The 12079-nt window shown below is 38.1% G+C and overlaps 2 protein-coding genes across 2 annotated transcripts; both read left to right on the top strand.

Moving 5' to 3' along the window:
* The first annotated feature begins 2707 nt into the window (after positions 1 to 2707).
* On the top strand, positions 2708 to 4609 carry LOC5519347 (probable G-protein coupled receptor 19). The gene has a single exon (XM_001639240.3). It carries the CDS (start codon positions 3023 to 3025, stop codon positions 4184 to 4186), a length of 1164 nt encoding a protein of 387 aa, XP_001639290.2. The 5' UTR covers positions 2708 to 3022; the 3' UTR covers positions 4187 to 4609.
* Positions 4610 to 5528: 919 nt separating this feature from the next.
* On the top strand, positions 5529 to 12016 carry LOC5519378 (60S ribosomal protein L5-B). Its single transcript, XM_001639239.3, has 8 exons — positions 5529 to 5668; positions 5838 to 5907; positions 6201 to 6316; positions 7951 to 8085; positions 9054 to 9256; positions 10766 to 10943; positions 11291 to 11379; positions 11878 to 12016. Exons 1-8 carry the CDS (start codon positions 5666 to 5668, stop codon positions 11972 to 11974), a joined length of 891 nt encoding a protein of 296 aa, XP_001639289.1. The 5' UTR covers positions 5529 to 5665; the 3' UTR covers positions 11975 to 12016.
* The last annotated feature ends 63 nt before the right edge of the window (positions 12017 to 12079 follow it).

Here is a 12079-nt window from a genome sequence, read left to right as displayed (position 1 = left end):
CGCGTTAAAAAACGAGAACGCGAAAGAACAGACGCGACACGGACAGGCTTCGGATAAGTGAACTGATAGAACAAACGGGAAAAAGCTCCGTGCTAACAAGGTAGGCCAGGAACCACAAAAGGCCCAAAATGATAACATTTCTAGCATATACAGCGAAACCTCGCCAGGGACTCATAAAATCAGTGGAATAAACCGGCAATTCTGCTTTTTTGTTAACCCTATTCAGACCGGGGGGGGGGGGGGGGGGGGGGGGGGGGTTTGAGGCCCCCAGCACCTTTGATCTGTAATAATTTTTGAACTAGTAGGGCTAGAGCATTGAAATTTGATGACTTTTCCTAAAATTTATCTGGGATCAGTTTGGTGTGAACAAAATTTCGATATGTTTACCCTGGTAACTATAGCAACCAAGTTTTGAGACATAGGTTTCATGAAAATTTGTCAAAACGCTTTAAGTCGTTAAGATCAACTATTAATACGACGTGCTCAACGTAAATCTATGTCAAATAAACGTTTTATACCAAGTTTTGAAAAAACACAATAAAAATTTTCTCTCTATTTTAGGGGGAGGTGTTTTTTTTGTCAATTTATGACCTTGAATGGTGTTTGTAGAAATAGCAAAAAAACATTCATATCCACATGAAATCATTGATACAACTTCAAACGAAGATTAAATATTGTCAAAAAGCTTCAGATTTTGCCACCCAGTTTTTATTAATTAAAATAAATAACTCTCACAAGATGGCGGATCCAAGATGGCGGATCGAAGAGATGGTGGATGCTGATGTCACATAATTAGCTAAAAATCTCTGTTTTTTTTAAACCAACATTTAAATTTGACAAAATCCTTTTTTATATTCCTTTATTTTAAATAAAAAGTAGAAAAAAAATTTTGGGAAGGATATTCAAATTATTACTTTAATTGAGAGTTCAGTTGCAAACTTATGCTATAGTAAAGGTATCATGCCAATCAATGACGTAACAGGTGTCATATATTGTTGTTATAGAACTAGTGTCACTAATAATATATGTCTACTTAAGTGACGTCATCGTGACGTCACAAAGACGTCTTTTAACGGTTGAGGTTTCAGTCGGACCTCCGGAAGTAAACTGGTGTCGCAACGAGTGCACAATATTCTTAGAGAAACGATAATATTTTTATTATATTTCTGAGGCTTGTGAAAGTGTCTGGCTTATGAACTTCTCTCAACAAGCTCTCGATCTGGGAAAGACTCGCTTGCATGTACTCCATCGCTCTTCTCTGACTGGCAGTCGAATTTAGGCGGAAATACAGGAAAACCACTCATCCAACCGAGGTACGGTGCCAATCACTGTTAAACTGTCAAACCTCCAAATAAACGCACGAAAAAGTACATATCCGTGAAATAGACCGATGATCAAAATTGTCGACATTTTATGATGAGCTCATTCTATGTCTGCAAATAGACGGCAAACCTGTCCGTATTATTCTGCAAAAAGGGTACCCTTTTTCATGTTACCATTTTAGAATGAATGGCTTTTTCGTGTGTCTTATTTTATTTGGTAAGTAAAAACATGGAAAAGACCCATTTTTGAACAACCGTCTTTTATCATTTAATAAAAAAAAAAACAGAATTGCCGGTTTGTTCCACTGATTGTTCCACTGATTTCATAAGTACTCTTTCTTTTCTTTTTTTTTTTTTATAAAAACAGCATTTGCAAAAACGTACAGCCCGAGTTTTCAACAAATTTAAAGAACATGCCGAGGCTCAGATAGCGGCAAAGTATTGCTTTGTTAGTATGCGTTCAAAAATGCATAATCGAATCTTATTCATAATAAAAACTCTATATTTATTACTTATTAATCATTTGTATAATTCTCTTCCTAATAATTCATTTCATTTAAAACCGAATAAACTCGTTAAGAACATTCAAGCTTAAAAATAAGTCGTTTTTATTTAAAAAAAGATTGTTTGCGAAGATGAAAAAATACCATAAATGGTAAATAAGCAATTATAACTATGTATCGAATCGCAATCAGAACAAGAAGACGATATATCCGAATTAAATATTTGGTCCTTTCTTCTAGTTTCTCTTGACCTCTATCTCTGAAATAAACATTAGACAAAATGCATTTTATATCTCAGTTGTTTTCGGGTTTCCATTAAGCAACTTAATGCAAATCGAGAAGCTGAGAGAGAAAGCCGGAAACGAAAAGGAAGTGTGAAAAACCTCGTCACTTGAAAAACGTAATAGACTTAGATTACGCAAAAAGCGAGAAAATCAGAAAATTTTCAGAGGAATGGAATTATCCCGACTCGGATTGGCATGACTAAACTGTAGCCTTTATACTAAATTATGAGGTTATAGGGGGCGCGAACCTATTCACCCCCCCCCCCCCCCCCCCCCCCCCCCCGTTATACATGAAATCGACGTGGAAACACTAATTTATCAAAAAGGGATTGCAAGCATGTCCAGCACAAGACCAGTATAAATTTCTTAGTTACTTATTGTTGGCCTGTTTGATTATCTTTGTTTTTAATTAATGTTGGTTCTTTAGGGAGTAAAATGATTACCATAAAAGAACAAATAATGACACTAGTTATTTAAAGATCGTTTGTTTTCTGAGAATTTTTTTTAATGTGGAAGGCGCGCGTCTGATTTTTGCAATCTTTTTCATGTTTACATATTAGAAATATCATCTAGTTTTCCTGTGAAAAGTATCTAAAAAAGGTCTTGATCTCGGTGTGTTCAATTTACACCGCTTATGTTTTCCTAATATTCTCCTGAGTGACAGGTTGAATGGTAACCTCGCGACCAAAGAGGACAAAACACTAGTCGGCAAAATTAGCATTCTGTAAATGTTGGTCCGCAGAGAGAGCCTCCACTCTAAAATGCACCCGAAGGAATACTTCACGGCGTCCAGAAAACAATATATCGACTAAAGACGCTTTGCGATGATTCCAAACCGTATTTCAGCCATCATGAGGAACTAAAGCCATACAGGCGATAACATTTCGCCTAGTGCCTCTCACCGAATGATATTATGGCGGTTTCAGGAAACGTTAGTGGGAACTGTTCAAGGGTCGTTTCTACAGCGAATTGTCCTGGAACGCCAGAAATCACCTTGGAAGTCTTCTTTCTAATAGTAATATTCATTGGAGCGTTGGTGGGAAATGTTTTGATCTTGCTGGTGGTTCGAAGAAGTCGTCGTAACGAATGGACAACCAACTACTTCGTCACCAGTCTGGCAGTTTCCAATCTAACATCGCCGTTTCTTTGTGTATTTTGGGTCCTAGTTTGGATTACGAGCGGGAAGTGGCTTCTAGGAAATATATCTTGTAAGACCACATTCTTTTTCCACTTCCTGAATGTCGGGGTCTCAGCTGGCCTTCTAGCGTGTATCTCGTTGGACCGTTTCTATGTTGTAGTGCACCCTCTCAGCTTCAAAATGACCAAAGCACAGACGAAGGAACTCATTGTATTTGTGTGGGTTTTCATGATTTGCGCAACTGCTCCCTCGCTATATTTCTTCAAGACGAAATCGATCAGTAACAACAACGAACTCATCTACTGTATTACTGACTTTGATACGGTTGAGTGGAAAGTTTTTATAACCTTACTCGTTCTAATACCTTTCGGTTGCCCCTTGATTACAACGCTCGCACTATACTGCCGCATCACACAAGCTATTCTATTCCGGAACCGCCAAGCAAGGAATCTAACAAACGATTTTCGCCGGCAAGCAAACCAAGTCCCGAAATCAAAAATTAAAGTATTGAGAATGCTGGTTATCCAATGGTTAGTTTTCGTCGCGTCTTGGCTACCGCTTCTAATTACAATGGCCGTTCAAGCATTGAAGTTAGTGGATTTCAGTGAGAGTTTGTATATTGCTACTCTGGTTATATCGTTCGCAAATTCAGGATTGAATGCATTGATATATTCGTTATTTAATGGAGATTTCCGGAGAGGCTGTAAACGGGTATTCTGTAAGCCCGACTCTTCGCAAGCATACCGTCTCACTTCTATCCCAAGGAAAAACAGGATCGCACCTACGCTTGAATCCTTTTCTAGTGAACATATTGAAGGTTATGAAATGAGACTACCCGAATTAAAGCCATTTAAACATTACAGCCTCAACGGAACTGCAGACAAGCAAATTCACCAGGCATGGGTTACAAACTGTATAGTTGCTCGAGATAGTGTATAAAGGTTATTTAGATATCAAGAATTGGTTATCCCCTGGACCGCTTGCAAATAAGAGGTCCCAATACTACTGTACATTTGAATGTATATAAAGATCTCTTGTACCATATTTAGTAGTCAACTTAATTTTTCTCGTTAACAAGCTTATAGGGAATGATTCTGAGAAAAAAGTATTATTGAGCTTGAGCTAGGAAACGATTTTAGTTTTATGGATATCATGAATCTGTATTATATGTTTCCTTTTTCGCGTTTCCCTGTATTATTGTGTAATACAATAGAGTTCACCTGCTATATATGGCCGCAAAAATAATGAAAGATCAACGTGAAATAACGTTCACTTATTTATACGGATGGTTATATATTTATTGAGAAATATTCCCAAAGATTATAAAATCCATAAATAAAATAAAGAGACTAAAAAAAAAAACATTCAGGCCTTTTTTGATTAGTCCCTCACACAGTATACGTTCGAATTTTTTTTTTTTTTGTGTGTGGTGTAATTGTCTTTACAATTTACGCTGCATCTCTTGGAATAACAAAACCAAAAGATTTAACAACGATCGATTTTATCTGAAATGTTTCCTGCTTTCGTAAGATAGAGGAAGATTAGTTATGATTGAATAACTGAATGCCATGCACTACATGATTTGACATCTAATTTTAACGTTTATAATAAGGATGCAAATTCGTTTTATTTTCACAGAGTGCTTCGTGTTTATCTTGGCGTCTTTTCAAGTCGGTCTGTAATTTTTTGTTCTCAAAAGTATATATAAAGTACGCCTATTTCAAAAAGTTGTAAGAGCAAGCGTTAAAAATGGAAGTTTCAAACCCCCTGCTTATTGGTATTATTTAAAAGAATAAAGATTGTTCATAACTCGTCGCATTATCTATCTACATTTTCCTCATTCAGTAGAAATGTGACGAAACACATTATTTTTTTTATAAGAGCGCCATTTGACGAATTTGATTTGCGCTGATATGCGCCGACGACATGTCTGATTACAAAAACTGGAAAATGATGCATTTAGCCATTTAAAGTCCTTTATATTAAGGTATCTGTCCGACAGAACCTCACAAATTTCAACAAATCTGTTGATGCTTTTTTTAATCCTACAGTTGAACATGCACTAATTATAGCGAAGTCAGCACAGCCAGCCACGCGCGGAGCTCCATTGTATAAATTTCCGATTTTCGATTTGGATATTCCATCATATTCCTTTTATTCATCTAAGCTGTGACAAACACATCTAAGTCGTCGGTCTTTCTCCATTGAAACAATTTCAGTTTAAAGTAAAACTACATCTTTTATCCATTCCCTTTTTCTGATTTTATCCTTGCGGGCTCAATTCTTTTTCAATCGATTACTGGATCGTGTGTCCCATGATGCACTGGGGCTGAACAGGTCTCTTCCTCTTTCTTTTTGGTCAGCCTCTAGCCGAAGCTACCTGATTTGTCCCTAGACTAGGGCCCCTAATCACGTAAAATGGTGAGAAAATACGAAAAATGATCACCCAGATTAAAAGCCGAATAACCATTCTACACTGCTTTATAGTTTAATTTCTTTTAAACCGCGAGATGGTTAAGATTTTTGCGGATTCATATAGGGTTCTAGCGCTGTTGTCGCGTCGCTCACGTGTGTTATTTTCTTCTCGTAGGGGTTCGTAAAAGTCGTAAAAAATAAAGCATACTTCAAACGCTTCCAAGTGAAGTTTAAGCGTAGAAGGGGTATGTATGTCTTCGAAGGTCCATCAAATAAATGTCTTGTGTAAAGTGCATGGGCAAAATAGGCAAATGTTAATTGACATTCGTTCGCTCATTCATTTGTAACATAAAAGTCATCTTCCCTATTCGTACAAAATTCCCGTTAAATCCCTTACTGTATAGATAGACGAATTTGATTTATCTGCTTTGACGCGAACCAGAGAACCCATTTACCGGTTATTGCCTTGCCCGACTCTATTTGTTTACGTTTTTAGTGACACGTTTGTAATGCTAATTCGTCTATATGTGACTTTCAGAGGGCAAAACGGACTATTACGCCCGTAAACGCCTTATAACACAAGACAAGAACAAGTACAATACCCCCAAGTATCGCTTTGTTGTTCGTATTACGAACAAGGACATAATCTGCCAGGTAAACTCATGATTTGTATCAGAATGTGTTGATTCTTATTTTCTATTAAAAAAAGATATTAAGTAACCTCCCAAAAGACTTTGTCAGTTCCAAACACAGGTAGCCCAGGCAATGGTTTCGAAGCTTTTTCGTAGCTTGGAATCGGCTGTTATTCTTAGAGGTAAAACGTGTGGATTGAAGTCGCGATTTTTTGTGAAACATTGCCAATAAAATTGCCTTAAAACTTAGAACATGCCTTGTTGTTGTCATATTTATGTGTAATATACGATTTTGGAGGGTTTTCATAACGGAATATATGACTTCTCTCCCCCTACTAAGGAAAGAAACAAGGTTGGAGGCCCCATTTTCGGTAGCACTCAAAAATACCGTCGAAATTCGCGAGGAAAATACAACAAACGAAATATTTTTATCTTGCAGACCTATGCCAGGGTACACTTACATTCGATATGTGGAAAAACATCCGAGCTAAATCATTTTCCCTGGCCGCTAGCCATTTTTTAAAACGAGTAAGCAGCGATTTGAATCCTTGACCAGCGCCGTTGGACAATTAGGTACGCTCGGCTGAACACGGAGCAAAGCAAACTATTATTAGCCTGCGAGGTGGAAAGTCTACAAGGCTGTTATCGGCGCATAGTAATCTGATATATAAATTGAACAAAAATAAGAGATGACAGATTACTTACCTTGCTTCGAAAACTGATAGTTCTGAATTTGAGACCACGAAAAATTATGAAATCCGTATCGAATGTGCCCATGACAGCCTCGCGCTATAAGTTGTTTGCTTCGCTCCGTGTTCAGCCGAGTGTACCTAATTGTCCAACGGCGCCTGTCAAGGATTCAAATCGCTGCTTACTCGTTTTAAAAAATGGCTAGCGCCCATGGAAAATGATTTAGCTCGGACGTTTTGCCACATATCGAATGTAAGTGTACCCTGGCATAGGTCTGCAAGATAAAAATATTTCGTTTGTTGTATTTTCCTCGCGAATTTTGACGGTATTTGAGTGCTACCGAAAATGGCGCCTCCAACCTTGTTTCTTTCCTTAGTAGTAAGTCATATATTCCGTTCCGTAACCCCCTAAAATCGTATATTACACATAAATATGACAACAACAAGGCATGTTCTAAGTTTTAAGGCAATTTTATTGGCAATGTTTCACAAAAAATCGCGACTTCAATCCACTCGTTTTACCTCTAAGAATAACAGCCGATTCCAAGCTACAAACAAGCTTCGAAACCATTGCCTGGGCTACCTGTGGTTCCAAATAACATTAGTAAAGTTCCAGTGGGATCCTCTTACAGCAGAATAAAACACACCTTTCGAGTTTTTTCTAACATGTAATATAAAGTTAACCCACTTTTGGAGTGTGTACAACAAAATGGGGCATGTTGAACGATATTTCTATGTTTATCTCCAAGAATCTAACTTTTGTGCTCCTCAATTTAAGAGTTGTGACCACTATTTTGTTGAGAAAAAATCTTGTACAGGATTTTAGCCTTTCCTTACATACCGTAGCTTATGAATAATTGTCTAACTTTCGTGCTTCTTAATTTAAGATATACAGTATGACTGCTGTTTAGTACATCCCTTACATAGCTTATTATTATTATAAATTAACGTTTATCTGGTGTTCTAGATAGCGTACGCAAAGTTGGACGGGGATAGGGTTTTGGCATCAGCCTACGCCCATGAACTCCCCAACTTTGGCGTCAAGGTCGGGTTGACTAATTATGCTGCAGCTTATTGCACAGGACTGCTATTAGCTCGTCGTGTAAGTACTTTGCATTATCAGAGGGATTACTGTAGTTGTAGTGTGTTTTAGTCCCCTGGTCCATAGATAAGTCACTAGCCTGGGTAGCAAGCGCTTCTGTGGAGTTTCAGCAGGAATAGAGAGCGAGCGAGGAAAATGGCAGCACAAAAAATGGGGCTAGTGCAAAAAAAGAAGAGGGGGAGGGGGAGGGGGAAAAATGAAAAGCTTGCCAGCACTCATTGTCTTTTTGGCTCACAGTGAAGAGTCTGCGATCATTTTCTGATCGCAGAATTAAAGGATTCTGATTGGCGGGGCACTGCTAACACTAAGCGACATTTTGCAGATTCCCCCCCCTTTTTTTTCAAAATAGCATTGCACAAGGATCCACTGAAAGATGTTTTAACTAAGACAGGGATGCGTTTTACAAACAGCTATTGGGTGGAGGAAATTCGTTAGCCGTTTTGTCAATTGGTCCTAGCAAGGATATATTCCAACTTGAGGCGAATTCGTAGGAAGACAACATGCTCGCGTGTTAGTCGTGGGCACCGTCATGGTGGAATCGTAACGTTTGAGTTATATTGGAACTATTTTGCAGCTTCCAGTTTTGATCTTTCCTTGTCTATGTAAATTTTCTTTCATTCTCAATTGAATGGCAGCTTTCAGAGACTATTTTATTTGCTTCTGTGTCTTTATAAGCATTGTTGGTTTCAGTGTTAATTTCAAGTTTCCAATTCCAGATTGGGCTTGAGAGAGGATGTGTATGTTTTAATATTGTCAACTCAGTAAAAAGGTGAAACTTAAAACTTTCTTTAAAATGTGTCAGTTTGATAAGAAAAAAGCTTCAAATATTTGCAAAAAGGCTTTCAACAAGAACTGCCCAAGCCTCCCTTTCAGGTTCAAATTCAATTAGCAAGAGATGACCCCTTACTAAAGTTGAATGACACTCATCCTACATAGTACTAAGGAGATGCATGTTTTACTTTCTTCAGCTGCTGACGATGCTGAACCTGCATGAGATCTACACAGGTACAGATGACGTGAATGGAGATGAGTACAACGTGGAGAGTGTGGATGGCTCACCTGGAGCTTTCCGCTGTTTCCTGGACGTTGGTTTGGCCCGCACTAGCACTGGTGCCAGGGTGTTTGGAGCATTGAAGGGAGCTGTTGATGGTGGCCTGGAAATTCCACACAGGTCAGTTACAGAACATAGTTCCTGGACTAGACACATGCGTTTGTAGGTGGCATTTCATGAACAGATTGAATGCGGCAAACAATAGCAGAAAGAAATAGAATTTGGTTGAGAATTCAATAGGTTTGTACTTTACTCTGCTGAAGTTCCTACTGAGTAAGAGTAGTGAAAGTCATACTTTTCCCCCTGGAACCTTCCATATATTAAATCTTAGTAAAAGCAGTGATGTAGGGTAGAGGATTTGAGAGGAATTTCTATTGTGAAAAAAAGAAGACTGTGTGCTTTGTTGAATGGTGTTTATTCATTTATTTTTTTATTTATACACGGAGTCCCATTCAGGTCTTAAAATGAATACGTAAAAGAAGAAATACTTTAATAATACAATTATTTACTAATAGCTACTATATAAAAAACTATTAATAATGCCTGGTTTCCAAGAGAGCCGTGTCTACATTAAAACTAACTACTAATTAACTATAAACTATAAAAAAGAAGTTGCCGCAGACCGATTTGAAACTATTCAGGGTATTTGCTTGCCGCAACTCGATCGGGAGGCTATTCCACAACAACGCACCCCTATAGCTGATGCTATCTTTTAGAAAATTGGTGCGTGGTTTTGGAATAGCCAATTTACTATCAGAATCTTTTAATGAGTAAGAAGACACGCAGTTACGGTCTCTAAACATAGAAGTCATATTCTCTGGGGCGAGCCCGTTGATTGATTTATAGACCGTAACAGCTGTGTGATAGTTTCTTTGATTTTGTAGTTTTCTCCAACCCAACTTTTCTATCAAATGCTCGGCATCAGCATCAAAGCTAGAAAATGTCAAAACTCTTGCTGCCCGGTTTTGGAGTTTCTGAAGTTTAGAAGCTAGGGTTTTGCCACAGCTATCCCAAACGGCGCAACAATAGTCAAATTTTGGTTGAGCTAGTGAGTCGTAGATGCAGTGCAATGTTGATGTAGGAACAGATTGCCTTACACGTTTACATTGGACCTTGCTCTGATTGTAGAATTGACAAGTAAACTAAGTCTTTAAAGTAGGTGCAAAAAGTTGGCAATGAGAAAGTGAAACTTTAGAGAGTCCTTCTATACTATACTGCTTCTACTATACTACTTCTACTACTATATACTACTTCCTACTATATAAACTAAGTTCAAACGTCGAATTGCCCATGATCTGTATTCAATGCAAATGCATGCAAATGAATTGATTCAATTGTTTTATCTTCATTGGAAGGAATTTGCATTGAATACGACTCATAAATAATACAACATTTGAACTTAGCCTTAGATTTTAATTAAAAATATATATGCCAAAACATTTCTTTGCCTTGCTGGTTGGCTCAATATCAATCAGATAATGTAATAAATACAGCTTTTGTTATTTTGCCTTAATCCTACAAAACTTTCATGTCTTCTGCAAATATAGGTCTCACATGGCTAGAGATTCAGGGCTTGACATGAACTTTTGGACTATCCTTAACTAAATAGATAATCTTTTTTCCCCATAGCATGAAGAGATTCCCTGGGTATGATTCAGAATCCAAGGACTTCTCTGCTGAGGTGCACCGTAACCACATCTTTGGCAAGCATGTTGCAGAGTACATGCGCTCTTTGGCTGAGGAAGATGAGGAGTCGTATAAGCGCCAGTTCTCTGCTTACATCAAGAATGGGGTTGATGCAGATTCTGTGAGTAATTTACTAAGTTGTTAAAATAATTTCACTAAAATTTGGTCATGTTTTTAGTGGTAGACTTGAGGAATTGACATACTGAGCTCTGACAAACTGTGAGGAATCTTTAAGTACCACAAACAGAAATGAAAATTAGATATACATTTCAGTAGCAAACAAAATACACTGTGAAATAACTGTGAAATTCAGTCAAGCCTACAATAAAAATTGCTTCATTGTATTTTTACAGCATAAAATAGTATGGATATTTTTTAGCATGATGAGATATTCAAACATTTAAATGAAATCATAACAATTTTAATGGATTGCGTAGGAATTCAGCTGACTTTTATTGGTCTGTATAGATTGAGGGTATCTATAAGGCAGCCCATCAGGCCATCCGTGCTGACCCTGTGCACAAGAAAGCAGAGAAGAAGGATGTTCAGCTGAAGAGGTAATGTATAGCATAAGGATGGGATGATGGAGAGGGTTACATGAGAGAGGTCAGTATGGTGTGAAAGCAGGTGTGTAAGTATGAGGGTGGGGTTATGTGTTACTTCAAAATTTGTCAGTATAGGGTGAGGGGTGATGTATTGAGAAGGGCGGGTATGGTATAAAGGAGGGGTGTTAGTATGGGTTGAGTGGTGATTGATGTACAGTATTGTATCAAGTGGGGTAATATGGTATGCGTTGGTGATGTATTACATCAAGAAGGGTTAGTATGGGGTAAGGGGTGATGTATTGTATCACGAGGGGTCATATGGGTTGAGCAAGTGATGTATTGCATCAAGAGGGGTTAGTATAGGGGGAGTCTTGATAAGAATAGTCATGTAATCCCAGAATATAGTGTTGGTGGGAAGCGATTTTAGACTGACACTAAGGACAGTTGCGCAGGACCAAGAATAGATTTGACATGGGGGTAACTAAACGCGATATATCCTTGTTGTTTTAGGTTCCATCGCAAGAAGATGTCTCGCCAGCAACGGGTGGATCGCGTGAAGCAGAAGAAGGCAGCTTTTCTCCGCGCTCAGGGCGAAGATGATGATTAAGCTCCCAAGCTTAACATCAAATAAAATGAATATTGCTGCCAATCTTGTTGTGTCATTCTTGATTTCGTGACTCCCTCTCCCCTCTTAGTTTCATGACAAATTAGT

This window comes from Nematostella vectensis, chromosome 8 (assembly GCF_932526225.1).
Source record: "Nematostella vectensis chromosome 8, jaNemVect1.1, whole genome shotgun sequence".
NCBI lineage: Eukaryota > Metazoa > Cnidaria > Anthozoa > Actiniaria > Edwardsiidae > Nematostella > Nematostella vectensis.
This window is presented reverse-complemented; position numbering and strand designations above follow the sequence as displayed.